The 27,449-nt window shown below is 38.2% G+C and overlaps 1 protein-coding gene across 1 annotated transcript in view; it reads left to right on the forward strand.

Annotated features, from left to right (window-relative positions):
- Positions 1 to 5,539: 5,539 nt before the first annotated feature.
- The window catches only part of uspl1 (ubiquitin specific peptidase like 1), a 72,302-nt gene continuing 50,392 nt past the window's right edge, over positions 5,540 to 27,449 (forward strand). Inside the window, exons 1-3 of the mRNA XM_039745728.1 lie at positions 5,540 to 5,716; positions 13,516 to 13,675; positions 16,405 to 16,530. Coding sequence (XP_039601662.1) covers positions 13,547 to 13,675; positions 16,405 to 16,530 — 255 coding nt within the window. The 5' untranslated portion in view covers positions 5,540 to 5,716; positions 13,516 to 13,546. The remainder of the gene's footprint in view (positions 5,717 to 13,515; positions 13,676 to 16,404; positions 16,531 to 27,449) is intronic.

The raw sequence follows: 27,449 nt of genomic DNA on the forward strand, positions 1-27,449 counted from the left end.
AAACATTCAAATCCTCACATAAATTTAGGAAAAATGTAATTACACAAATAAAAAAGATTTCTTCTTTTCTATGATAATACAATTTTAAGGTTTCTTATGTTGAGCTTCAGTTGTGTTATATTCTTGTTATATTCTTGCAGAGCAGATTAGAGATAATGGAAATATGAAAAATCGAAAGTCTCAAAAAAAGATAGTAAAGATCACATTAGCACAAACAAACGGAAATTATTACTCAGTGAAATAATGGAATAGCGAAAAGAAATCGAATATATTGTTTGGATTTATGCTTTAAGTCGAAGACTTGTAGATCGTCTAATTTGTGTTGCCATCAGGGAAAAGTAGTGTTTCTTTCCAATGAAGAGGCTTATCCTCGAGAATTAAAAGATTTGTTTTTTGGTGAAAGTGAAATCCACATACGCTGTCACTCTTTGGTCACAGAATTGCACAAATACACATGAGATTTTAGAGACAGAAATGTTATTCAAACACTTCAAACAAACATAAGTCTCTTTCAGGAGTGAATTGAGCTCCGTTTGTAGTCGGAGGGGACAGTTATGTGTCTCAATTAAAATAATAGAAAATCTTCCTCTTCATAGGGGTGCACCTTGGGAGCGGGACCTCCAATGGGAGGAGAAGATGTCTGGGGGAGAAGAGAGACAAGACAGTGAGGCAAAAGGACAGCTGCTGTACAGGCTTTTAAGTGTTTGAATCGCCGCGCGAAACACAGATCACGCGGCACGGCAGCAAGCCAGCAGTTGATCGAACAAAGAGGAGGTGTTTGTTTCCCATTGTACCACCATTTAAGAGGGGGTTTCAGAGGAGCGACCGCATCTCCTTGGGGTGCGTTCAGCCCCCCTCTTCACAACACAAGCGGCAGAGACGCAAAGTGGATGCCGCGTAGCACAGGCCTGGTTGGCAAGTAAAGCGAGCAGGGGGCAAAACCCCCTAGTTTAAAATATAATCAAAATTTTACTTTTCAGTTCATGCCTGCTCCCATATTCTCTGTTCAAATCCATCTATAATCTTCCCCAAATATTGGACAAAAGCTTTCTTGAATACTTTCATCCCTATTTTGAAGACAATTCTCAGTAAATCCCAAATTTTCTGGCCCCAATTTCCACAAGCCCATCCACCTTTCCTTAGCAACTGGAAATCCCCACTCAACCTCTAACTTTGCTTTCCCTCTGATCTACTTTTCTAAATATTTTGACATCCACTACACCTCTCTGGTCACATTTCTGTTGATTAGAATACTCTTGGCATCCCATAATTACTCGTATTCTGTACTAATCAGTATACAGACAAAAAGCTCTTTCCACTTCTTCTAAATCCCTCTCCTCTCAAAGTCAACTTATATGACAAATGCACTGTGCTGCCCTGTATCATAGTAATCCATCAATATCAGTCACACACACAGTATAACCTGTACCACAGAAACTCAAATTAGAAGTCAGTTATCAGCATTGCAGATAGATAGATATTTTATTAATCCCCAAAGGGAAATTCACATGCTCCAGCAGCAGCATACTGATAAAAACAATATTAATTAAAGAGCAATAAAAGCACAGTGCAATAAAAAAATGCAAGGTGGAGAGTGCAAGGCAGGTAGGTAGGCAGGTATCTGTCATTTGATCCAGGGATGTTAACAATAGGACGGCACGGTGGCGCAGTGGTAGCCTCGCAGTTAGGAGACCCGGGTTCGCTTCCTGGGTCGTCCCAGTGTGGAGTTTGCATGTTCTCCCCGTGTCTGTGTGGTTTTCCTCCGGTTTTCTCCCACAATCTAAAGACATGCAGGTTAGGTGCATTGGCAATCCTAAATTGTCGTGGGTGTGTTTGTGTGTGTCCTGCGGTGGGTTGGCACCCTGCCCAGGATTGGTTCCTGCCTTGTGCCCTGTGTTGGCTGGGATTGGCTCCAGCAGACCCCCATGACCCTGTGTTCGGATTCAGCGGGTTGGAAAATGGATGGATGGATGTTAACAATACTTGGGTAAAGTGAGGTACTTAGCAGTTAAGCAATCAACACTTATTGGTGAGCTGGCTGGGCCCCGTAATGGGAACGTCTACAAGATGTTTCAGTTTAGACTGTGTTCAGTGCTAATTTCTAGAAAAGGTTGTCCTGCACCTCAAGGGAGACTGAGAACATGGATCTTATTCAAAGCATCGGTGATGGCTTTAAGAAGAAGCAGCTAAAAAGTGGTGAAATCTGCTGTGATGAAAACTGTAAACTGCAAACACAGGGGAAACATCCACACAGCAAAATTAATTTTAATTGGAATTAAGTGAAAATGCTCTATTTTTATGTGAAAGATAAAAACCAAGTGAAATTGCAATAACTGTAGAGGTAATGGCCAAAACAAAAGCCCACATGTCAGGTATGTCTGAACAGACAAGATAAGGATATTGAAGCATCTGACAGAGTTATCTCTTCATTTTGTGGTGTTCAGTATAAGGCTGAGAAACTCAAATTTAAGATGGTAGAATTCCTTGAATAATGGACATGCTTAATGCTACATCAAAGGCAATCAAGTATGTCTGGATTAACTGACTAGGGTGGTAGTAATCATCTTTTATAAAAAGAACCAGAAGATTTGTATTAGTTACCAAGGGATCACACTTTTCATCATCCCATAGAAAGTCCATTGCCTAGAACACCCTAACTAACAATAAACCACAAATTGTACAGTAGCAACATGAATTCAGTCCTGGTGGAGGAATGATAGTCCATTGACCAGAGCTGATGGATGGAAGGTGTGTTCTACCAGTCTGTTCAATGCATATTTTCAAGAAGTGAGATCTTGTGGGTGTTATTCAGCTATCTACCTGTACAGTACTCATATAGACAAGCAAATCAAAAATTAAATGGAACTACTAGTTGTTGTTTTGATAGGAGCTTTCAAAAACAACTATATTATCCTTTTTAGTTCATAAATTCCTTTTTGTCTCCCTGTTTTCTTAAAGTTTAATGGACAAATACAGACATCATTAGGCCTCCATTGGGGCGCAGTCACTCCACCACACTGAAGATTAAAACAGAGACATTAAACTCTGAAACTATAATTTTAAAAAAGGAGAAAGATTTTTTTATAAGTGGCAAGATTTAAAAAAAAAATGGAAAACTCAATTGTGTAACATATTTTTCAATTGACTGGTAATTTATTTATGAATTAAACAATTACTTTTTGTGATTAAAGAATTGTAATGTTTTTAAAACTGTAAATCTATATTTGTGCACCAATAATCTCTGAATATTAGCATATATTATCATATGAATATCCCACAATGCCCTATTCGTTATTTGACTATATAAATTAGCAATTTTGAAATGGACTATGTGATAAAAGCAAATTAAACATTAAATGATAGATGTATATCATTTTAAAGTGTATGTCATTTGAAAGAGAAAATTTGTATATTGTATGATTTTTGTAGTGTCACACACTAAATAATAAATGTATGAGCCCATAGTAAAATGTAATGACCAATTACTTATAATTCCAAAGAGCTTCAAATACAAACATGACTGAAAAAGAAAAAAAACAACACCTTCTGCTCTTTACCAGAATCAAGTTCCAGCTTCCAATGGCTCTAACTTAGGAAAACAAAAATTTAGTGAACCTTATAAAAAACATAAAGCTTTGCTATGTAACTCTGGAAAGAAGCAAGTGGCATTTTTTTAACTGCTTTATGATAGGAGCCATCATGAAGAAGAAGAAGAAGAAGAGAACCGACTTAACTGTGACTCCCCACAAGGTAGTCAGTTATAATGAATAAAATATTACAAAATGTAAAAAATGAAAAGAAATACTGTATAGGCATTTATAGGCAAGTTTGTGTATTATATTTTAGAACTACTGTACTTCACCTGGGAAACTGTGCATGCTTAACCAACGCTAACAAAAATAAAACAAAGTTGATTTTTTAAATTTTTTTCAAAGACATTATTATTACTGCAAGTTAACCATAAATGTTAAAAAAAGTTTAAATTCAATTACAGACTGGCTATCAGTAGTTGAGAGAGACTTACCGGCATATTTGATTTCTCAACAACTGATGCAACTGAGAAGGATTTACAAGAACACAGATGTGTAAACTAACTCCTGGAAGACTTTTATTCTTGTGGACTTTTGTAGCAGTCAGAAGAACAAATCTATGATTGTTTGTTCTTACTTCTACTACTTGTAGACTTTTAAATACATGTTCTAATCCATTATTAGGTCCATTATTTGAAAATATCAACTGGGTAATTTAATACAGTATTAAGCCATATGATACATCCATCCATCCATTTTCTAACTCGCTGAATCCGAATACAGGGTCACGGGGGTCTGCTGGAGCCAATCCCAGCCAACACAGGGCACAAGGCAGGAACCAATTCTGGGCAGGGTGCCAACCCACCACAGGACACACACAAACACACCAAGCACACACTAGGGCCAATTTAGAATCGCCAAATGATACATCTAAAAGATTTTGATTTCTTTTTGGTAGTAATAGTTCATTCACTTCTGAAAAAAAGACACATATATGAATAGCGGATATGCAGTAAAACTTTGACACTCCAAAAAATTATGTCCAAAGAGTGTCCAGGCCAGAATTCTCAAAAAGAAAAATGTATGCTAAAATGCATTATGAACTCAATGTTAAAACCTGCCATAAACATCTACAACAAAGCTTTTTCTTGCAGAAATGCATTTTAATAAATGGGCAGTATATTCCTAGGTGTGAATTCACCTATATAAATGTGTAACTGTACTCCACAGGGCTGCAACAGAAGGCACCCCTCCATGATCAACCTGGCGCATACCAATGCGATATGTTTGGTTATTTGGTTTATCCGTTCAAAACGGGACACGTTGATATTGACGTAAATTTCTTTAATGCGTCAAGGATATAAAACATATATTTCTTAAAGATCCATGATGCACAATATTAGCAAGACTGCTGTTAAATGCACATTATACATACCAGATTTTCTGTTTTACTAAATAATTATGCACAGTACTGGCAAAATGAAAGTACACATCCTGCAGCAAGACTTTAATTTTGACACACCACTTTATTGTCACAGGAGGTGATGCACTCACGCAGCTTATTGCCTCGCGTCTGCCCTGCTCTCGGCTTATTGAGGGTCTTGGAGTGCGGCGCGCCTCACTGTGTCTTTAGTGTTCGCGCCCAGAGTTATGTGCGCTCGACTAAATCCTCCGTGTTCTCTGAACTCGTGTATGTGGCACTCATTTGAGAATGCCTAGTGTTTCCATATTAAAGAGCCGGTTAAAATATTTCAGTGGATGTTTGTTTTGCTATCTTTAACGAGCAAAGGGACATGAAACGCATATGTCACACAGAGTAACTAAGTTTTTTGGTATATACGTATGACATGATTTAAGTAGACGAAGCTTTGTAATTCAGTTCTGAAATTACTGTTTGATAGGACAGCTTTGAGAAATTTTAAGTACTGCACCTCCACAGACTTGCCGCGTCTTGGATGGTTCGTATCAACTAGGAACATTTTGTTTTCGTTACCGGAAAGGGTATATTTGGAGGTAGCGCCGCCGGAAAAGGAGCGTTCGGCGAACGACACAAGGCACATGGAGTCTCAAGCTAGTTTCGTTTAGAGATTATCTGTACTTGCTCTTCGCTTTGGTCAAGCTGGATATGTTCGTAGCGCTTGGGCCATGGAGTCAATGGTGTAGCGACTGTCAAGAAAATATAAGTGGTAAGTCGGAGGGAACCGATCCATAGTAGCTACAATGGAAATATAGCTGAAGGTTTATTAATTAGGCAATGGGGATTGCAAAAATGTATAACGTGAAAAATCCTAGTGCCTGTTATGCCTCTTATGCATTTGTACTAATCTTTTATGCATGCTTTGAAACGCGAAGTTGTGTTTTCTCTTTAACAACAATGGGACTTTATTTTGCCTAATGAAACCCTCGCGTATTAAAACTAGCACATTGGAAGCAATCTTAAATTGAAAACTGTCCAGCAAGAAAGAATATCACTTGTTGGCTTGGCAGAGTGGAACATCGCCACTATCCAGGTAAGCAAAACAGGCTTACTGCAGTAATTGTGATTGTTCTTTTGTGTATTCTGCCCCGAAAATCCCTGTAAGGTGTATCAGCGAAGTGGTGGTTGATCTGATTTAGAATTGCCCTACATTACTGAAATTGCGCAGTATTCTTTCTTGCGGGGAGACAAAGCTCATACCGCACTTCAGGTTCAAGTCAAAACCACACCACGGCTTATCGTGGGGTACAATCTTAAGTAATAGCGGCTCAGTTTTGAGTCGCTAGTTAAGTTAACGTGCTTGGTGGACACATGGTAGAGAAGACATAAGGCGCACTCTCGGCTAGACCGAGCTGGTAGCATTGTGAGATTTTTATTTTTCCAGTCCATTCACCACTCTCCAGTCTTCCTTCGTAAGGTGTAAGCTTTGAGACAAGTAGATGCATGAGCCAATGCTGTTCTGGATAATGGGCTCATTGTAGTTTGTGTATAAAGGGTAACATCACAGGGAACAGTCCCTTTCCCTTCACCCTGTACACCACACTATACATAAAGCACCAGGTCATGCGTCACTTGCAGAAATGTTCTGTTGATTCTGCACTTATCGGGTGTTTTTGAGAATGGGGTTTGAGACAGTATAGGAGTGCGTTAGAGAGCTTTGTTTCTGGGTGCAGAAAGAATTGCCTGAAAGTTACTGTCAGAAAACCCACAGAACTGGTTATTGATCTGGGAAATCAGAGAGTGGATGTGAAGGTGGTACACTGCTAAAAAGTACTTGAAGGACCGCGTCAATGACAGGTTGGACACAGGCCTTTCAACACGGATGAACTGGATAAAAAAATCAGGAGTGGTCTCCCCTATACTTTCTCGTATACTGAGATATGGGAATGGATATTTGAGAAGTAAGCTGCAAGATGATTATATTTTTATATTATGAACCTTAAAGTACCAGCAAGAGCAAAATAATAATATTTTTAACAATTATTATAAAAGTAAAGTTGAATAAATAGGACTCTGCAGCTGTGTGGATAAAAGGTAAAGTATCACTTCTGCTTAACAGAAATAGCCCAAAAGTTGTTAAAATCAACATTTTGTACCTAATACTTGTATATAGTATTTAGTTGATGTAAGTGAAAGCGCACTCAAGCTACCACGCTTACATACATACATACATACATACACACACACGCACACAGACAGCCATGATTCCAAAAATGGTATTTTTGGATTGGAGGATGTCTAAAACATTGAGAGTCATCACAATCTCTAGCTTGAATCTTTGGACCATTACAATACTTTCCCTATACTTTGTATACAAGAAAGTAAAAAGAGAAAAGAAAAAAAAAAAACACCTGAGCGTTCTATTCTCCCTTTAGGAGAGAAGTGGTGTGCTGGGCTGATTTAACATCACTTCAAAAGAGGCCTACCAAATCAACAAGCTAATTGAGAAGGCAAGCTCAGATGTGAAACACACTGTCAACCTGCTGAGTTGGTAGCAACGAGAGAGAATGAAAGCAGAACTGAGTACCATATTTTCTTCAAGATCGCATTGAATTTTGATTCCGTTTTTGGAGATAAATTGTGACAACACAACGTATAACTGCCCATGAGTGAATATTGTTTCTTTTTCCCTAATAAATAATCTGACTTTTTCGGTTTGTCCCTGTGATTTGTTAATTGTCATAGCAAAAGCTATTCTCACGGGAAACTGTAAACATTTTAATACAAATGGCATATCAAGATCCCCTTTGGTGTCTAATGTTATTCGCAGGATATATACTACATTACCTTTGTTATCGCCTGTTATAATTTGCATTGCTTCTTCACGATCATAAATGTACACCTGACCGAATTGTGTTTTCTTTGAAATTAAACTTGTCATTTCTTTAACTGTTGCGGAACCACAGATTCTCATAGTGTATGGTCCATTATTGTGTAAATCTATGTTTTTTTGCATTGAATGATGTGAAGGAGAAAAGATTATTGTAGACTTGTATATTTTGCGTGTAGTGTTTGTGGATTCTGTGGTGGGCTGACACTCTGCCTGGGGTTTGTTCCTGACTTGCACCCTGTGCTGGCTGGGATTGGCTCCAGCAGACCCCCGTGACCCTGTTTTCAGATATAGCGGGTTGGGGACTGACTGACTGACTGTGGATTTCACTTTCTCCAAACATCAAATCTTTTAATTCTCTTGGATACGCTTCCTCATTGTGTAGAAACACTACTTTTCTCTGATGGCATCACTAATTAAACAATCTACAAGTCTCTGACTTAAACTTCAAAGCCTTACAATTTCTACAAGTCTCTGACTTAAACTTCAAAGCCTTACAATATTTCCATTCTTGTGACATATTACCTGTGTCCATATATTCGATCTCTATTCGCCTTTCTGTTATTTCACCGAGTAATAATTTCTCTTTTTTTATCGCTAATGCGATCTTTATCTTTTTTTGATACTTTCGAATTTTTCTGCTTTTATATTCTGTAACTTGCTCTGTATGTATATCGCGCCTATGTTTTTTTTTGTCTTTTGAATTCCACTGTTTTCATTATCTCTATCCTGCTATGCATGTGTTTCGCCCCCTCGTTTTTGAACCTCTTTATGACGTTTCTTTGTTTTCTAGTCTTTTGCCTTTTATTTCTGACCTTGCTTTGTCCTGCTATTTTTTCAATTACATCTGGCCCTGATGATTAATTTCCTTTTGTTTGCACTAATGTGATCTTTACTATCTTTTATTAATACTGTGGTGACCTCTGTGTCCGGCTCGAAAAGAGAAGGAGCAAAAAAAGTAGAACAATCACCGACTTCGTAACCCCAAACACAACCTTCTAGCACCCTCTCCAACCCCTCCTCCCCCGGGTCTGGCCCCCCCACCCCCCTTTACCACATAAGTCAGTACCCCACTGTCAGTCTTCCATGCTGTACTCCACCCTCCCTTAATCAGACCTAACAGTCACTTTATATATAAAAAAAAAAAAGGCTTCAACCTGGCTGGGACGCTACAATACTTTCGGATTTTACTGCTTTCATATTCTTGACCTTTCTCTGCATGTGTATCATGCCATCGTTTTTTTGAGCCTTTTGAATTCCACTGCTTTCATAATCTCTTATCTGCATTTTTTTCTCTCCAACGCTTTTGGGTCTCTTCTCTCCGCGCTGCTCGCTCTTCTTTGCTTAGTCGGTGACGTTTCATCTAGAAGGTATTGTCCTTGTACGCTTTATATGAGCTGAGAGCACAGGATCTGTGTGTGCTACGTGCCTTTACACGACTGAGTGTTTTGCTGCCCGTGGTCTTCTTTGATATTGGTTGTAAGTAGAGCGAGTCTTGCAAGAATCTCATGTTCCAGGTCTCCGCGAGATGGTACTGGGACAATCTCTTGGCACCAAGTCTCATGTTTGGCCACGGAGCGTCTCGCGGGGACCGTAATCTCTTTTCATTTTGCGGGTCTTAAGTGTCTTCTGAGAACTTCCAAGAAGATCACGTCTCGTCATCCTGGTTTTCCTTTCCAAGATTTTTTTTTTTTTTTTTATATAATAGAGAGATGTAATATGGCAAAGGAGAATCTGATATGCTAAGTGTATTCTGATAAACAAAAATTCAACCAGAGGTAAGTTAGGTGTAAAATTGTTAGGAAAAGGAGATGGAAGAAAAAGTAAAGAGAGATACTGAAAGGTGGGATTTTACAGCTGCTAAGGAGAGATGGAAGAGCTTGTGAGAATTAGGAAAAGGGAAGTAGAGCTGATACAGAAGAATAATCTTAGTTAAGGATGTAGGTGGGAATTTACAGGAGTAGGATTCAAGATAAAATATACAAAGTCATAAATGCATTATCCATTAATCTCCAAAACCGCTTTATCCTGAACAAAAAATGTTCTGCTTTGTGCTAACATGTGTTATTTATATACTAGCTAATCATTTGTTTATTTTGAAAAATGTTTATAACAATTGAAAACTAGTTTTCAGATTTGTATTGTTCACCCCTTTCCCATTCTTGTAACTAACTATATTTGTTATTACCTATATATAGAAAGAGAAAAATGTGGCTAATGTCGCTGTTGATGCCAAAGAACTGCCACTGAAACAAAACTGATTAAAATGCAACCGAGTCACTAGAGAGGAATGGGGCAAGTGTGTTTGTTAGTAGCTAGAAAGGGGAAACATCTTATTTAAGTTGAGAAATAACTTCAAACTTTTTTTTTCTTTTTTTTTCTCACTTAAATTTTAAATTGTTACTGCCCCCTGTTTATTCAGACATATTTATAGTTACAACACTGCCATGCATTCCTTACCAGTTTATGCACATAGGAAAGTTTCACTCCTACTTATACTTTACCTGCTGCACCCTTGCAGAAATCTCTGCCTATGAAAAGGACAAAATACCCTTTCTAAAAAAGCAAGTTTCGATTGTTTTTGTATGATTTTATAACTATCAAGGTTTAACATTTTGAGATGTACAGTGCTTAAGGTATATACTCATACAGATTGTGAATTGTGGTACTAGCAGGTAAGAATGTCATAAGAACGGATACTTTAGCACTAAGCCCATACCAAAAATCAAAAAGTTACAGTACTAGCTTTTTACAGTATTAGTATAGAGTGAATGTTGGTACCATACTCTGACTGCTCACCAACATATGAGGATAAACTGAATATGAAAATAACTGACTGTAGTAATGCTACAAATACAGCACATTACAGTCGGACTACAGAAATCCAGTTCAGCAAGTGGGTGAACAAAGACTGTTGCATGTATCTGCACTATAAGATATAATATTCATGGTAATGATATAAAAATGACTTAATCTTTTAAAGTTAATTTTAACATAGCAAAAAATCACAACTCTGCATTTATATAAAAGACTAATATCAGATCTGCCTTATCACATTATGGATTTAAATTAATCTGGGCAGACAAGAAATATTAAAAATTGGAGGAGAGATGCTGAGTATATTGGGAGATGGATGTAAAGGATAAGGTAAGAGGAAAAGAGAAAGGCCTAGAAGGAGGTTGTGGGTGTGGCGAGAGAAGTCATGCAGGTGATGTGCATGACAGAGCAAGATGCAGAGGACAGAAAGATATGGAAAAAGATGATACGCTATGGCAACCCTTAACGGGAGCAGCCTGAAGAAGAAGAAGACTAATTAATTTCACTCCATTAAAACCCCATCTTCAATTGTTTTCTTTTTGGTATATTCTCAAGACCAGCGACTTGGCATACACTGTACAGTTAAATCAGTAATTGATTTATGGCTGTTCATTCTGTTTCATTATGGCATAGTTCTATTGCAAAACTGTCTTCTTCTTTTTTTTTTTATTTCTTACTCGCACACACATACACACATCTTGTGTTTATTTTTTTATAAAGTTTTCTTTCTTCTTCTTGTAAAGCATTTTGAGCTACACCATTTGTATGAAGATGCGCTATATAAATAAAGGTTATTGACATGTCTTTTTATTAATAAATGTTTCTGAGGCGACATCTGTTGAAATGCCAAATGCAATGAATTTAATTATACATACATTACAAAACAAGTTTCAATAGATGGTGAACTACAAAAGTTAACGCAAAGTTCTAAATTGATTACTTGGATTTCAACCCATCTTAGAAAGGTGGCAGAGCTGAATTTATTACCTACAAATATACATATGTATACATATATGTGTATGTATGTGTAATATACAGTGTGCAAATGACACTCCATGAAAAGGGAGTAGTGCCACATGTTGTTACTGGGAACTTAGTAACAATATGGACATGGACAGTGGCTTTTGAGGGATTTGCTATAGTGAAAACTGTAATTAGTTGAATTTAAAATGCATTGTTTCGCATCCTTGATCATTCATCATGCCGCCGTTCTCTAGCAGAGTCTTGCTGCTTAGGTTATGTAAAATATAATGTAATAGGCCAGTAGAAGTTTGGCTTTTTTTTGCGTTTCTCAGTTCCACAGTCCGTGAGCATAAGTCATATTTGAAAATACTTTCTGTTGGAGGCAGATGCTCAGCATTGACTCTGGAAAAACTGTTCAGTAAACAGTGGCTAAGAATAACCTAGCTAATCATACGAAAAACTGACATCCTGAACTTTTATAAATACAAAGAGTGAATTTCAGTGTATTATTATATTAACACTAGTATTGTGTTGTCTGAGTGTTCTTAACTAGAAATACACTTATTTCCATTATGTTTACTTGGAAAAACCTACTGTAGGTAAATATACCTGACAATAGTGACCCTATAAACCTATGCTAAATTATATTATTGGTGTAGATTATAGTTTAAAATGTTCTCCCCTTTCAGTGATTTTTATGTTTGTTAAATCTCTGTGCTATCTGAAAAGTAGAATGTAAGAAATGCCGGTAGTGTGTACCTTTTGTTTCCTCTGAAAATGTATTATTGTTAATTAGAAAAAAATCTAAACCTTCTTTAGAACTCTTATTGCATCCTGCAGTATCTCCAAGAGTCATGTAAATGATATTACAAGTACCACTAAAAAGCTCTCAATTGAGCACTTGATGAATCATTTAATTCTGTAGTTGAGGACCCTCTCATTTCCCAAATTACACAAAATGCAATGATTTACAGTACTATTGTGTAATGAATTGTAATGAGCATTATTTTCTCAAGTCTGTGCACAAGGGACATGGCTGAGGGCCTTAGCTGGACGACAGGAGCTCTATTGTAAAACAAGTTAAATGTTTGTTCTGCATTTTAGTTTTTTTTGGTAAAGATAATAAAAATTATTTGTAATGTATTACTTTTATAAGAAAAGACCATAGTTAATTTCTCCTCTTTTGAAAGGTCGGCATTAAGAAACTGAACTCAAAATTAAATTCTAAATTCAAGAGAGTTTGATAGGATTTTCTGAAGAAGGAAATGACAACTTTTGTGGTCTTGTTTGATTTTTTTTTTTGTTTTCCTCCAAAAAGTTCTACTGCTATAATTCAACGAGAAAGGAAAGTTGAGGTGTTTTTTTTCCGTCTTAATCTGAATTCTTAAATGACTTCACAACAAGGACTGAAAAAAGAACAAAATTGTACTGCATTTTATAATCGTTGATTGCGTGGACATGCTTTGCACTTGAATTAGATTCTTAAAATTGTTGCTTACTTGAATACCTTTATTTACAGTACTTGGGAAGGGCTAAAAAATGTTGAAGGGCATTTTGCAGTCAACAGGCCACACAGTGAAATAGGTTGTCTTTATGTAATAACTACCTTTACTGTTGTATATAGTAGAAAAAATATAAGCATTTCATATTTGGGTTTTCCAATTATTTCTTGATTAAAACACATAATCTATTTGCACATTTTTTTTAAACAAGCAAAACATTCTGTAGTTTAAAATAAGTAAACACTTGTATCCAAAATGTTGTAAAGATCTTTCAAATAATCGTGAAAATTTTTATTGTGTGTGTATACAGAAAATGTTTTAAGGTAGCATTGCCTTAAATATTTTAGAACTTTTAATCTGCATTATTACTAACTATGTTCTTTCTTATCTTTGTAGTGTTTGCAGAGGTGTACCTGACTCCATTGATATGGTAATGTTTAGCAAATGGCCTGTGGTGGCAGCTGACCGGAAGACCTACAGTGATTTGCCAATGAGTGGTGAAGGGATTGATATTAGGGTTCCACCTTATCCACAAATGGCGGGGTATTTGGGAAAAGTCAGTAGAACTCTGTTTCTCTCTTCTATGTATTGTCGCTGGTGCAAAGCTTTTTTCTTTTTATATAAGAAAAGCAAAGCAAAAAAAAGCTATTGCTTTTCATTTTTATTTTTGACATAACAAATATGTCATGTCTTTGTAAAAGGCGAAAGATTGCTCCTTTATGGGAATGAAGAGAATATGATGTGAAAAGCTTATGTTTGGTTCCGTTTCCATATTCATACATCTTTACATTAATAAAGCTGCCCTGCAAAAATACTCTTAACTTCTAAAAGTTTTCAGATTTTGTAAACTTGAAAATTAGATTTGTACATTTTAATTAAAATTTGTATTTTAGGCCATCTATAGTTACTGAACATTTTTAACGATGACATTAACCACTTTCAGCAATATGTAGAAATAGAAATAAGGACTAAAATATATTGCTTACATTGACAGAATATTATTTATTATGGTTGTAAATTTTATCTTTTTTTTTATACATTTGTATTCATTATTACTAGTAGATTTACACCAACTTACTGAAGTTTTTTGGATAACCCCTTATTTCAAGCTGTACAATAAATGGGCAGAGCTTTTAATTGACACCATATTTTTGTTTTGGCATTTAACCAATTGGTTAACACATCTCGTTTTCTTTTAGTCCTAAGTTGTAACAAAATGTTCAGTCAAAATGTGAACTGAGCAGTAAAATCTTGTTTTTATTTTTCTTGTTTAGGATTGCCTAGCTGACAAATTCATAATATAGAGAGAATTGAACTGTGTCAAGAATAGGGATCAACAACCACCAGTTCGTATTTCAGTCACTTTTCTAATGTCCCAGCTTATTCTAATAACTGATTAGTCCTGCCACTTTACAGGTCCAGATTGCTAGGTTTAAATCCAGCACCTGATTGTCTGTGTTGTTTGCATGTTTTCCATGAATCTTTGTGCTTTTCTTCTGGGTACACCAATTTTTCTACTGCATCATTCAAGCAGTGCAGGTTTGTTTAAATTTTCCCGGTTTGAGTGTGGGGGTGTGTGCGCTGGAGGACCCTGCAATGGATTGGCCCTCTTCTCGCGTTGTGCCCAGAATTTCCAGGATAGGCTCATGCTCCATGATCCTCTGAATTGGAGTTTGCAGATTTCAGAATGCCTATGCCAGTTGTTAGTTTGTTAGTGACCAGAGTACAGAGTGAGCCATATTGTTTGAAACTCCCTTGCGCTCAGTGCAGCCAGTATGCACACCTGGTTCATATGACCCTAAGCCAGAGAACCCTATTAGACAATGAGCTGATTTTTGGACAGACCAGTTCATCCCTAGCCATTTCATTCAGTGAAAAGATGCAAATTTATCCTCATTATCATTTCTAACTCCCTGATCCAAATTTATGGTGTTACAAGTTCAATGATGTCACATTTTACAATGCATCTATCTGCTCATTCAGGCATTGGTTGAAAAATGAACAGTCTCAATAATCAAGTTGATATGGTCACATCATGTGTAGATAGAGATCAGGCGAACTCCCCACATATGCACAGTTATTCAGGGTTTAGTGGTCACTTGTGTTTTTTTGCACAGCACATAGCACCACAGCTACTAACCTGTAGTTAAAACAGGAATGTGCTCTTCATAATAATAAACCAACAAGAAGTAAAAAATAAAAAACCATACTGCCTTAGAAAAGTTTAGTGTTTTAGCATGATAGAAAAAAATGTGACAGTCTTGTGATAAGATAGTAGGTTGACTTCAGACATGTTGCTGCTACATCCATGCACCGGTGTCTGCGGCTTACCTGACTGCTACTACAGCCTTATGCAATCCTGTTGTTTTCTGTTGACTTGGTTGTTGTGTGTGTAGAGAAAATGCATTTGCATTTACTCTCATGTTAAATGTGGCTATTGCAGATGAAGAAGCTCCAGAATTGAATCCAACTGGTGACAACATCGCTTTGATAGTTATTAAAAACATCTCTACTGGAGCTAGTTCTGCATTATAATAATGACTTTTGTGCATGTGTTTTTCTTTTTACAGAAAAACTTGTTTTTTAAATTAAGCTTAAAATAATGCTTAAGCCAAGTGAGTAGTGAGCAGCTTTTGCAGTTAATATTTATCTTTACAAATGCCAAATCATTTTATATTACGACAAAGAAATTCAGGCACTAGTAAAAATAACTTTTATTAAATAATAATGAATATACAAGCTGTTCAGATAATTTTTGTATTGTGATTTAAAACCGCAGTAATAGCACTAGCTGCAAACGATATTTTGCTTAATAACTTTTTGAGACTGTGGCAAAAGTATAAGAGGGTAAATATCATGGTCTGTGTGTGGGTCCATCACATATTCTAGCGGTACTCTAGGCGATCATAGAGGAGTAAAGGTTGAGAAACCACGATATTAGAGGATTTAGGTTGATTGCTTATAAATCAATATTTTAACATGTTTATTCAATTTGAAGTATCTTTTGTGACTGTTCATTTATGCCCACAAATACATATGTACATTTATATTTATGGAACATGTTACTTCCTATTTGAAAATAATATTAATGAGACATTGCAAGAAACAAAATTTATGCAGAGGTCTGAGTACTTTTGGAGGGCACTTTAATTAACAATTGTACAGGAGAATAATGAATAAAAGTGTAGCTACTTTCTTTCACTGTGTTCTGTAAATGAATATTACAAACAAAACTGAGAGCACTCAATTTGCATTTTTAAGATTTTGTGTGTGTTTTTATTCTAGGATAAATGTGGAAAATCATTGCAAGATGTTCCCTGTCCAGTATGCACTATTAGAGGCCAGAAATGGCTCCTGCGTGTGTATTCTGTCAATTTTCAGGAATCGGTTGTTTTATGTGAAAACCCACAGGTAATCAATGATCTTCTTACCACTCAAACCTGATTATCTTAAGATGTATAAAATCCCAGTGTTAGTCAATGCAGTTGTTGTTATCCTAAGATGTGTAAAATCCCAGTGTTAGTCAATGCAGTTGTTGGTTTTGTTTGAGTATTAAAGCTAATAATTGTACATTACCATTCAAACTATTAGACGCAGCTGTTCCTAACAAGTTGTTTCCCTTATTTTCAATGTTTTCTACCCTTTAGCAAAATAGGTAATGTATCAAGAGTTGTATCTCCCACAAACAGTATTTTGCAGTATCAAGCAAATTTTAAACAAATGAAAACTATGTTAAACTGTTTAAAATAACTTCCATTTTCCTTGGTGACTCCTTTGTAAATTATTGGAATTTTCACAACAAGCTTCAGGAGATATCCATCTGGAATTCTTTCATAGCAGTCTCAAAAAAGACCTGACATACCTTGAGCACTTGTTGACTAATTTTCTTTCTTTCTTTTGTCCATTTCCTCCTAAGCCATCACTGTTGTGTTTGTTAGGTGACTGTGCAAATCGGATCATCCACTGCATTATTCCATCACTTTGATTCTTTGTAAAATAGCTCATACAAAGCCTGAATGTGTATTTCCAGTCTTTGTCCTATTGAAAAACAAATTAAATCTAAACTAAGTTCAAAGAGAGAATGTAGAGTGTGCCTTCAATTGTAAATATGTATATTGTCAAGCGTGTTACCAGCAAAGCATCTCTATACCATCATACCCTGAGCACACACATAGACAACATCCATTCAGTTTTCCAGTATCTCAGGAAAACACAATAGTTGAAACCATATATCTGAAATCTGGAGTCATCAAAGCAAAGGCAGTGGATGTGTCTACATTTCTTGGACAGTAAGTCATTTAATGTTTGTTTCCTTAAGTAGTGGTCTCTTTTCACCAGTTCCATCATTAAACCACAGTCTCCTCTGAGCAGTTGTTGTTGAACTGTGTTTGCTGCTTGACCTCAATAAAGTATTTATTTGGGCTATAATTCTAGTTGTAGTTAATATTTCATTTCTGAGGCTGGCAACTAACTTATCCTCTGCAACTGAGGTAACTCTTGGTCTACTGTTCCTTTGGCAGTCCTCAATTTGAGCGTGATGTTTTCTGAGACTATACTTGAAGAAAATGTACAGATTGATTTCAATTTCCTTTCTTAAAGTAGTGATGAACTTGTTTCTCCTTAAGTCAAAGTGTTCTTATATTATGTACTTCAGCCAGAAATAAATGCTTTCCCTCAGATTGACTATTTATAGCCATGCTACAGCACCATCCGTAATTTTTGGGACAAAAACTGCGTTTCCATTAACTTCCTTAATGCACATTTTGTAATTGCGAAACAAAACACTGGTAATGGAAACGTGAATTTTGAAAAAACTTTATACACTTACTTTAGGTGGTTTTTCAGGTGAAAAACCAGTCAGGACTGAGTGCCTATTGCGCTGCACAATTCCATGAATGTTGAGCTGCTCATCCTAAAATTTTGTACCCACAACTCCTCAGTAAAATCACTGTGGACAATTTCAAATAAATCCCAAATATATGGCCTTTACCAAGCATAGGGAGGTTGGCTTCCCCTGGTCATATACACTTGCTCTCATTGCCTCTGATTGAAAAACTAACCCATCGATTGTAGACATAATTGAAATAGCAGAACTAACACCCATTAAATTGGTTGTCATTTTTAATTTCAAGTAATAAAACAAATTTTATTCACATAAAATCACTTGATTGAAACACAGACAATTTGCATTTTTGTTTTATTTACTTTTCAGAAGTATTGCTTCTATTTTCCTCATAACTGCAATGCAAATGCAGCTAAAGACACATTTTTACTTGATTTACCCTTCTGCTCCACAGTTTAAATTTATAAATCAAACAATTCAGATGTTAATAAAGTTCAAAATTCACACTTTCATTTAAAAGTATTTGCATACATTTTAGCCACACAATGTAGACATTGTAGCTCTTTTTATACAATTCAAGCCACCATAATGTTTGGGACAATTGACATCACAGTTGTTTGTGATTACTCAGCAGTGTTTTATTGCTTTGTTAATGCAGGCATAAGATGCTTAGGCTTTCTTCTACCTATAGACTACCTTTGGAGTCCGTAGTTGCCATTGTTCAACAGGAGAAGAGTTGAGCACCAATGAAAGTCAAAGATTCGATTATGAGGCAGAAAAACAAGAATAAAGCCATTACAAACATTGGTAAAACCTGAGGATGAAATCTTTACTGTAAATTGTCACAGCATAGAGTTGTATACAGGATGATTTAATGTTTGTGGTACATATTTTTTCAATTCTGAATTTCACTGAAGTTGTAAATAAAAACGAAGTAGGATGGGACATTTCAAAAAATACATTTTTCATATGTGAATGGGCTGGCGCCCTGCCCAGGGATTTGTTCCTGCCTTGCACCCTGTGTTTTACTGGTATTGGCTCCAGCCCTGTGTTAGGATAAGGCGGGTTGGAAAATGATGACTGACATTTTCCATATTTTGTTTCTAAACAAATTCGTATAATGTTCACTATTTATATTTGTCAGAGAAGCAAATTTCCAGTATTTAAGTATAAGTCTTTAGATAACAGTATTTTTAAAAAAATTACAAAATCCTACATCAGGTGTGTCCAAAGTTTGTCTGGTACTGTGTTTTCCTTAAATTGCATCAACACAGAAAAATAAATACTAATTTGTATTTGAAATACTCCACTGAATAATGTGTTTCTGGTTCTACTTACCATCATGTGTGTAGAGCAGTATCCTGGAGGAAACTATACTATTTCCTCTGTTTCAGTAGGAAGTCACAATGTTGACATTCCAGTCTTTAAAGCACTGGAAATGTGCTCAGTTAAATTAACTTTTATTATCATTCACTGCAAGACTTTGTCCCATTGTTACAAAAGTTTGTTTTTAAAATAACTTCCAATATGATTTTAATATCGCATCTGTTCCTCTGGAAGTCAGTTTTTCTTTTAAGAGTAGCACATTATGTTGACTTATTTGTTTAGATAAAAAATGTAATAATGAAAACATCATATAATATATACATAGATGCATTCAGTATATCTGCATTTTTACAATATATACTCGGCAAAAAAAGAAACGTCCCTTTTTCAGGACTGTGTATTTCAACAATAATGTTTTAAAAATCCAAATAACTTTACAGATCTTCATTGTAAAGGGTTTAAACAATGTTTTCCATGCATGTTCAATTAACTGTAATCAATTAATTAACATGCACCTGTGGAATGGTCGTTAAGACCTTAACAGCTTACAGAAAGTAGGCATTTAAGGTCACAGTTCTAAAAACGCAGGACACTAAAGACACTTGTCTACCGACTGTGAAAAACACCCAAAGAAAGATGCCCAGGGTCCCTGCTTATCTGCGTGAACGTGCATTAGGCATGCTGCAGGGAGGCATGAGGACTGCTGATGTGGCTATGGCAATAAATTGCCATGTCTGCACTGTGAGACGCCTAAGACAGCGCTACAGGGAGGACAGCTGATCATCCTCGCAGTGGAAGACCACGTGTAATAACACCTGCACAGGATCGGTACATCCGAATATCACACCTGCGTGACAGGTACAGGATGGCCACAACAACTGCCTGAGTCACACCAGGAACACACAATCCCTCCATCAGTGCTCAGACTGTCCGCAATAGGCTGAGAGAGGCTGGACTGAGGGCTTGTAGGCCTGTTGTAAGGCAGGTCCTTACCAGACATCACCAGCAACGACGCCGCCTATGGGCACAAACCCACCTTCGCTGGACCAGACAGGAGTGGCAAAAAGTGCTCTTCACTGATGAGTCACGGTTTTGTCTCACCAGGGGTGATGGACGGATTCGTGTTTATCGTCGAAGGAATTGAGCACGTCTGGGACCTGTTGGATCGCAGGGTGAGGGCTAGGGCCATTCCCCCCAGAAATGTCCAGGAACTTGCAGGTGACTAGGTGGACGAGTGGGCTAACATCTCACAGCAAGAACTGACAAATCCGGTCCAGTCCATGAGGAGGAGATGCACTGCAGTACTTCAAGCAGCTGGTGGCCACACCAGATACTGACTGGTACTTTTGATTTTGAGCCTCCCTTCATTCAGGGACACATTGTGAAACATTTTTAGTTTATGTCTTATGGTGTTGACTCTTTTAGTGTTCATACAAATATTTACACATTAAGTTTACTGAAAGTAAAAACAGTTGAAAGTCAGAGGACGTTTCTTTTTTTGCCAAGTATATATTGGACCACTTTGCATTCTGACATCGATAATGGGAATGGAGAAGAGATTGCCCCAGTTGAGCTATCTGCTCACGTTGTATTAAATACTCCATAGAGCACCTTGTGGTAGGCACTTACATAGAGGTGTGATAATTAAAACTTGATCCTGGATCCATTGTTGGTGATAACAGATTGATTCAGAGTTCTTACTCCAATATTAAAAGGGTTGTCTTGGTCAGTATTGCGGGGGCAGTAGTTCACATATGATAAAGGGAAATGATTTAAAAACAAAATACCAAATACCTTTCTAGTCCAGTGCAACTTTATGCAGAATTTTTCCTCTTATGTGGAGTATGGGGTACCGGATCCCCTGATAAGAGCTGTTCGGTCCCTGTACAACCGGTGTCCGAGCTTGGTTCGCATTACCGGCAGTAAGTCAAGCCCGTTTCCAGTGAGAGTTGGACTCCGCCAGGGCTGCCTTTTGTCACCGATTCTGTTCATAGCTTTTATGGACAGAGTTTCTAGGCGCAGCCAGGGTGTTGAGGGGGTCCGGTGTGGTGGACTCAGGATTGGGTCACTGCTTTTTGCAGATGATGTCCTGTTTGCTTCATCAGGCTGTGATCTTCAGCTCTCTCTGAATCGGTTCGTAGCCGAGTGTGAAGTGGCTGGAATGAGAATCAGCACCTCCAAATCCGAGACCATGGTCCTCAGCCGGAAAAGTGTGGAGTGCACTCTCAGGGTTGGGGGAGAGATCCTGCCCCAAGTGGAGGAGTTCAAGTATCTTGGGGTCTTGTTCACGAGTGAGGGAAGAATGGAGCGTGAGATCGACAGGCGGATCGGTGCGGCGTCCACAGTGATGCAGGCTCTGCATCGGTCTGTTGTGGTGAAAAAGGAGATGAGCCGTAAGGCAAAGCTCTCAATTTACCAGTCGATCTACGTTCCTACCCTCGCCTATGGTCATGAGCTATGGGTAGTGACTGAAAGAACGAGAATACAAGCGGCTGAAATGAGTTCCCTCCGCAGGGTGTCTGGGCTTTCCCTTAAAGATAGGGTGAGAAGCTCGGTCATCCAGGAGGGGCTCAGAGTAGAGCCGCTGCTCCTCCTCATCGAGAGGAGTCAGATAAGGTGGCTCGGACATCTGATCAGGATGCCTCCTGGACGCCTCCCTGGTGTGGGGTTCTGGGCACGTCCAACTGGGAGGAGGTCCCGGGGAAGACCCAGGACACGCTGGAGGGATATGTTTCCCGGCTGACATTGGAACGCCTTGGGATTCTCCTGGAAGAGCTAGAAGTGGCCGGGGAGAGGGAAGTCTGGGCTTCTCTGCTCAAGCTGCTGCCCCCGCCACCCAACCTCGGATAAGTGGAAGAGAATGGATGGATGTGTACAGCTTTTCATTTTAAAAGCCACAGATCGTTCTTTTTATTTTATGTGTTTACATTCACTTGTTTAAAATATATTTTAGATTAGTTTATCTTCACTGGTGTAGTGTAGGGTATTGTGATTTTAGAATGGATTTTTTTTTGTCTAAGCCTTCATCCATCATTTTTCTGAGCCTTATAGAAATGCACAGAGATGCTGTCTATCAAAGCTGTGTTGGTTACATGAAAAGAAATATCTGTGGATGAGTCACTGTGCCATCACATTCACCTTCACTCATTTAAGGCCTGTTTAGAGTTGATGCTTGCCAGAAAGTTGTTTTAATTTCTTCTACAGAAAGGTAAATACCAGTTTAAAAAGCTCCCTTGCCTGTTTTATGTATTTCATTGTTTAGTTAGTTACAGTATCACGTTTGCATCCCAAGCTATTTAAAGCAAGAAGACAATAATGTGTGAGCTACTGAGAAGAGTGGAGAAAAGTTACATTTTGAGTGACTTAAAACATTCTTCATTATTGGGTATTAGACATAAATGCATTGAAAGCACCAACAGTGCCATGATATACAGGAGTGTAGAGTGTCTCAAAAATGGACTGTTTCCGAAACAAACATTTTGCCAACATTAGTGATATGACATGAAACAAGCTAAGATGAACAGACTATTTATAGTCAGTCATTTAGCACTAGGACCCTATAGCTGATACTGAGTGAGGCATGTGCTATTGGCAGCACCTTGTAATTTATAGTAGGAGAGGTTACTCAACCTTTAAATTGGATTCCTTTTCACAAAAAATAGTGCCATTGCTTGGTGCCAGGAGACTTAAAAACGGGTCACTAGTTAGTTAAATTAATCCAAACAATCTTTCATGCAGTAAACTGTCATTTCATCATCTCCGACAACCCAGACTCACTGTTGCCAGTCATGGATTCCAGCTCTTCAGGGCTGATTCCCATATGTTCCCAAGCCAGCCAAGAAATATAATCCTTTCAGAGTGCCCTGGGTCTGCTGCAGTGTCACTGCCAAATGGGATGTTCGGGAGAAGTAATTTGGGGAGGGTGTCCTTATGACATATACAAGAAACCTCAACTGACTCCTCTCAATTCAGAGGAGCAATGGCTCACCCCAATTGTTGCATACTCGCCCTATCATGGAATGTCATCCCCGGCAACCCTGTGAAGAAACCTAATTTCTGCTGCTTGTAGTTTCAGTCTCATTCTTTTAGGTATTGTCCACAGTGCATCCACCATAGGTGTGGACCGGGATGTAGATTTTCTTTAATAGTCTATTCTTTTCAAAGACAGAACCATGCTCTCATTCTTGGAGGTGCTGCTCCTCATTCCTTCCTCCTTAGCAGTGAATCACTTGAGTGCATGCCAAAGTTCAGTCAGATGAGGCAAAGAGGATGACATCATTTGCTTAAAGCAATGATGCTACTACTTATTTCCCCAACTGTGACACCCTCACATTCTCTGTTGTGCCTTGATATCCTGTCTATGAAAATCATAAACATGAGTGGTGACAAGACGTAGCCTTGATGAAGCCCAATACCCATAGTGGATGAGTTTGACTTACTGCCAAGTGTTCTGCTAGAGTGCTCACTGTGTTTGTACAAAATGAAATAGCACACTAGAGCAACCCTTTTACCATATATTCCTGTAGCACCTCCCACAACACATGCCGAAGAACATGGTTATATGCTTTTTCCAAGTCTACAAGACAAACGTGCACTTGGTTATGTTCCCATACACCCTGCACTCGCCGACCTCTGCACCAAGGAGAAGAACTGGCCTACTATTCCTTGGGCAGGATAGAATATACAGTATATTGTTCCTTCTGTATCTTGGGTTTGACCATAGGACAGGGTCTTCCTCCAGCATCCTAGGCCATACCTAGAAGGATTAGGAATGTAATCCCTCTGTAGTTGAATTATACTCTCTTGCCATTTATCTTAATTGTTTGAACCATTACATTAGTCTGACATTCCAAGGCTAGTTTACTTGCTTTGTAAGCAACATTGGATAGACACGCTAACCACGCCATCCTATCAATGTCCAGTACTTTCAACATCTCTGGTTGGAAGTCGACCAACCAAGTAGCTATGCCATTATCAAGTCCTTGGAACACTGAGTTCCACTCAACCAGGTGTGTCCAAAACTGCCTCCTGATAGAAGAGCATTTTCACTGAGTTCAGGAGTTTTTCAAAGTGTTTCTTCCACCGCTGGACAATTTACCCAAATTAACTCAACACCTCTCCATCCTAGCTTAATACATTCTGGGCAGAGTTGCACCTTTTCCTTCTAAGTCATTGAACAGTTTGCCAGAACAGCCTTGAGGCCATCTTTCTAAATTTCCTCTTTGAAATCCACCAACCCAGCCCCATAATTGAGGCCTTGAACAGGGTGTATTCGGGCTCATTCTGCCCATGAAAAGTCCTGTCAGTGGTAGGAGAAGCCTCAGCCCAGTCGGACATTCCCAGGATGCCTTAACTGCTCATTTAGGCTTCTCTGGTCTATCTAGCCTACACGCCTCACTTTGAATCCAGTTAACCACCAAGTGGTTAACAATTGACCTCTTTGCCTCTCACTTCACTAGAATGCCCTAAACACAAACCTTTAGGTCAGATGATACTATTGCAAAGTTTTCAGCCTATTATGCTGTGGTGCCAGGTACACTTATGAGCATCCTTGTGTTCGAAAGTTGTAATTGTTATGGACAATCTATGAATGGCACAGAAATCCAGTAACAACTCACTGTTCTGTTTCATATCTAGCAGACCTATTCCTCCCAATCATGCCCTCCAAGTATCACAGTCATCCCTGGTATTGAAGTCCACCAGTAAGACTACCAAATCAGTAGACCGCACCCTTTCACGCACCTCACACATCTTCTCTAAGCACACAAATACTCTGAACAGCTATTTGGAGTGTAAGCACAAACTGTTTTTTCCTGTCTGTGACTTGAGGGGGATCCCTGTTGTCCAGCACTTTGCTTGGAGCTTGTGAGTGTCCCCACATCTACCCGAGTCCTTTCACACATCAGAGCTCTAGAGTAGGAGAGAGAGACTGCCCCCGATCAAGAGGTTTCCATTTACAGGGTGTAGTCCATCTAGGTCTTTTCTGCCTGTGTGTACCGCTAAACTAGCACCGCATCTCTGATCCTTGTCCTTCATCTTGCAGGTGGTGAACCCACAAGATGGTTCCACGTTACCATTTTTGGCTGAGCTTGTCCAGGCTGTGTATGTTGCACATCCACCAGGTGCTTGCTGGCAAATGCCACCTGGCTTCAGGGTTGGGTCCTGGTAACCATATCCCAGATGGGTTGCACTGTTTTCCAATTTGTATTGAGATGAGGGTTGTTGTGAACTTTTCAGACCAAACCTGTTTGTTAAGGGAGACCCAACTAGGAGGAAATACTGTAGTTTCAGGTGACAAAGCTCCGAGCATTCCAAAGATGCCATGGTGGTGGGGCTTAAGCAAGGTGACTCGGTCCAGGGTGGGGTGTAGTGACTTAATTTATTGTAAATGACCTATACACCCCAAAGAGTGTGCTGTGCAATTAAGACTTCTTAAAATGCCCCTTCTAGAAATTTCCTTATTAAAGACATAATCAGCTGAAATGCCTTTGAAAATTATATGACAAAAAAGTCCAAACTGGACTTTTATTAGTGTGGTATTGGAAAATTCAGGACCTCTGTTGTGAGCCCCATAGCATTTACCTGATTAATTTGGGTAGTGGCCAAAAGTTTTTAAAATGACACAAATATTGGTTTTAACAAAGTTTTCTGCTTCCATGTTTTTAGATATTTTTGTCAAATGTTTCTGTGGTATACTGAAGTATATTTACAAGCATTTCATAAGTTTCAAAGGCTATTATTGACAATTACATTAAGTTTATGCAGAGACAATATTTGCAGTTGGCTATTTTAAGACCATCTACCAACAATTTCAATGTTTTGTTTCCTGACCCTCTTATCACTTTTGCCTTATGGCACAGTGCTCCATCATGCTGGAAAAGGCACTGCTAATCACCAGACTGTTCCTGGATGGTTGGGAGAAGTTGCTCTCAGTGGATGTTTTGGTATCGTTCTTTATTCATGGCTGTGTTTTTAGGCAAAATTGTGAGTAAGCCCATTTCCTTGGCTGAGAAGCACTGCTTCCCCACGACGTAAATGGTCTCGGGATGCTTTACTGTTGGCATAACACAGGACTGATGATAGCGCTCACCTTTTCTTCTTTGGACATCTGTTTTCTGGATGCCCATACAATCAGAAAGGGGATTCATTAGAGAAAATGACTTTTACCCCAGCCCTCAGCAGTCCAATCCCTGTACCTTTTGCACAATATCGGTCTATCGCTGATTTTTTTTCTTGGAGAGAAGTAGCTTCTTTGCTGCCCTTCTTGACACCAGACCTTCCTCCAAAAGTATTCGCCTCACTGTGCATGCAGATGCACTCACAGCTGCCTGCTGCCATTCCTGAGCAAGCTCTGCACTGGTGGTGCCCCAATCCCACAGCTGAATCAACTTTAGGAGACAGTCCTGGTGCTTGCTGGACTTTCTTAGGTGCCGTGAAGCCTTCTTCACAACAGCAATGGAAATGAGGTTTTTGGGATTAAGTTCGTTTTCATGACAAAGAGGGACTTTGCAATTAATTGCAATTCATCTGATAACTGTTCGTAACATTCTGGAGTACTGTATATGCAAATTGCTATCATAAAAACTGAGGCAGCAAACTTGGTGAAAATTAATATTTGTGTCATTCTCAAAACATTGTCCACAACTGCTTTTTTCCAAAGTATTGTTACATTTTGAACATTTATGTTTAGGTACCAAATTGATAATGTATTAAACCAATAGTAAAGGACAGATTTTTTTTTTGCTTTTTGCTTGCACTAAGGTTTTTATCACTCATATAAAATACAAATCTTGTTAGGCAAAAAGTAGTTTTTAATGTGCTGTTTTGATTTTATATATCTTTTTTAAGGATCTAGTCATTCTATATATTGAAAGTCATGGCAGTATGTTGGTGTAGTAAGCATGTTGTAACATTTTAATGTAGCAGTTTATTTTCGGGAAAAGTGACTGAAATTTATGCACAATACAATGAAGTAACAGTGGACAGGGCACCAATCTATTACAGGATGTGGTTTCGTTTATTTATGATAAGATACATAAAACTGAAAATAAAACATTGAATGTTGCCTTTTTATTTCAGAATAAATTCTCCGTGGCAAATTTTATTTTTGTATGACTAGGGGGCTATGGCTCCTGCTCGCTTTGCTCGCCAACCCCTGCCC

This window comes from Polypterus senegalus, chromosome 2, assembly GCF_016835505.1.
Source record: "Polypterus senegalus isolate Bchr_013 chromosome 2, ASM1683550v1, whole genome shotgun sequence".
Classification (NCBI taxonomy): domain Eukaryota; kingdom Metazoa; phylum Chordata; class Cladistia; order Polypteriformes; family Polypteridae; genus Polypterus; species Polypterus senegalus.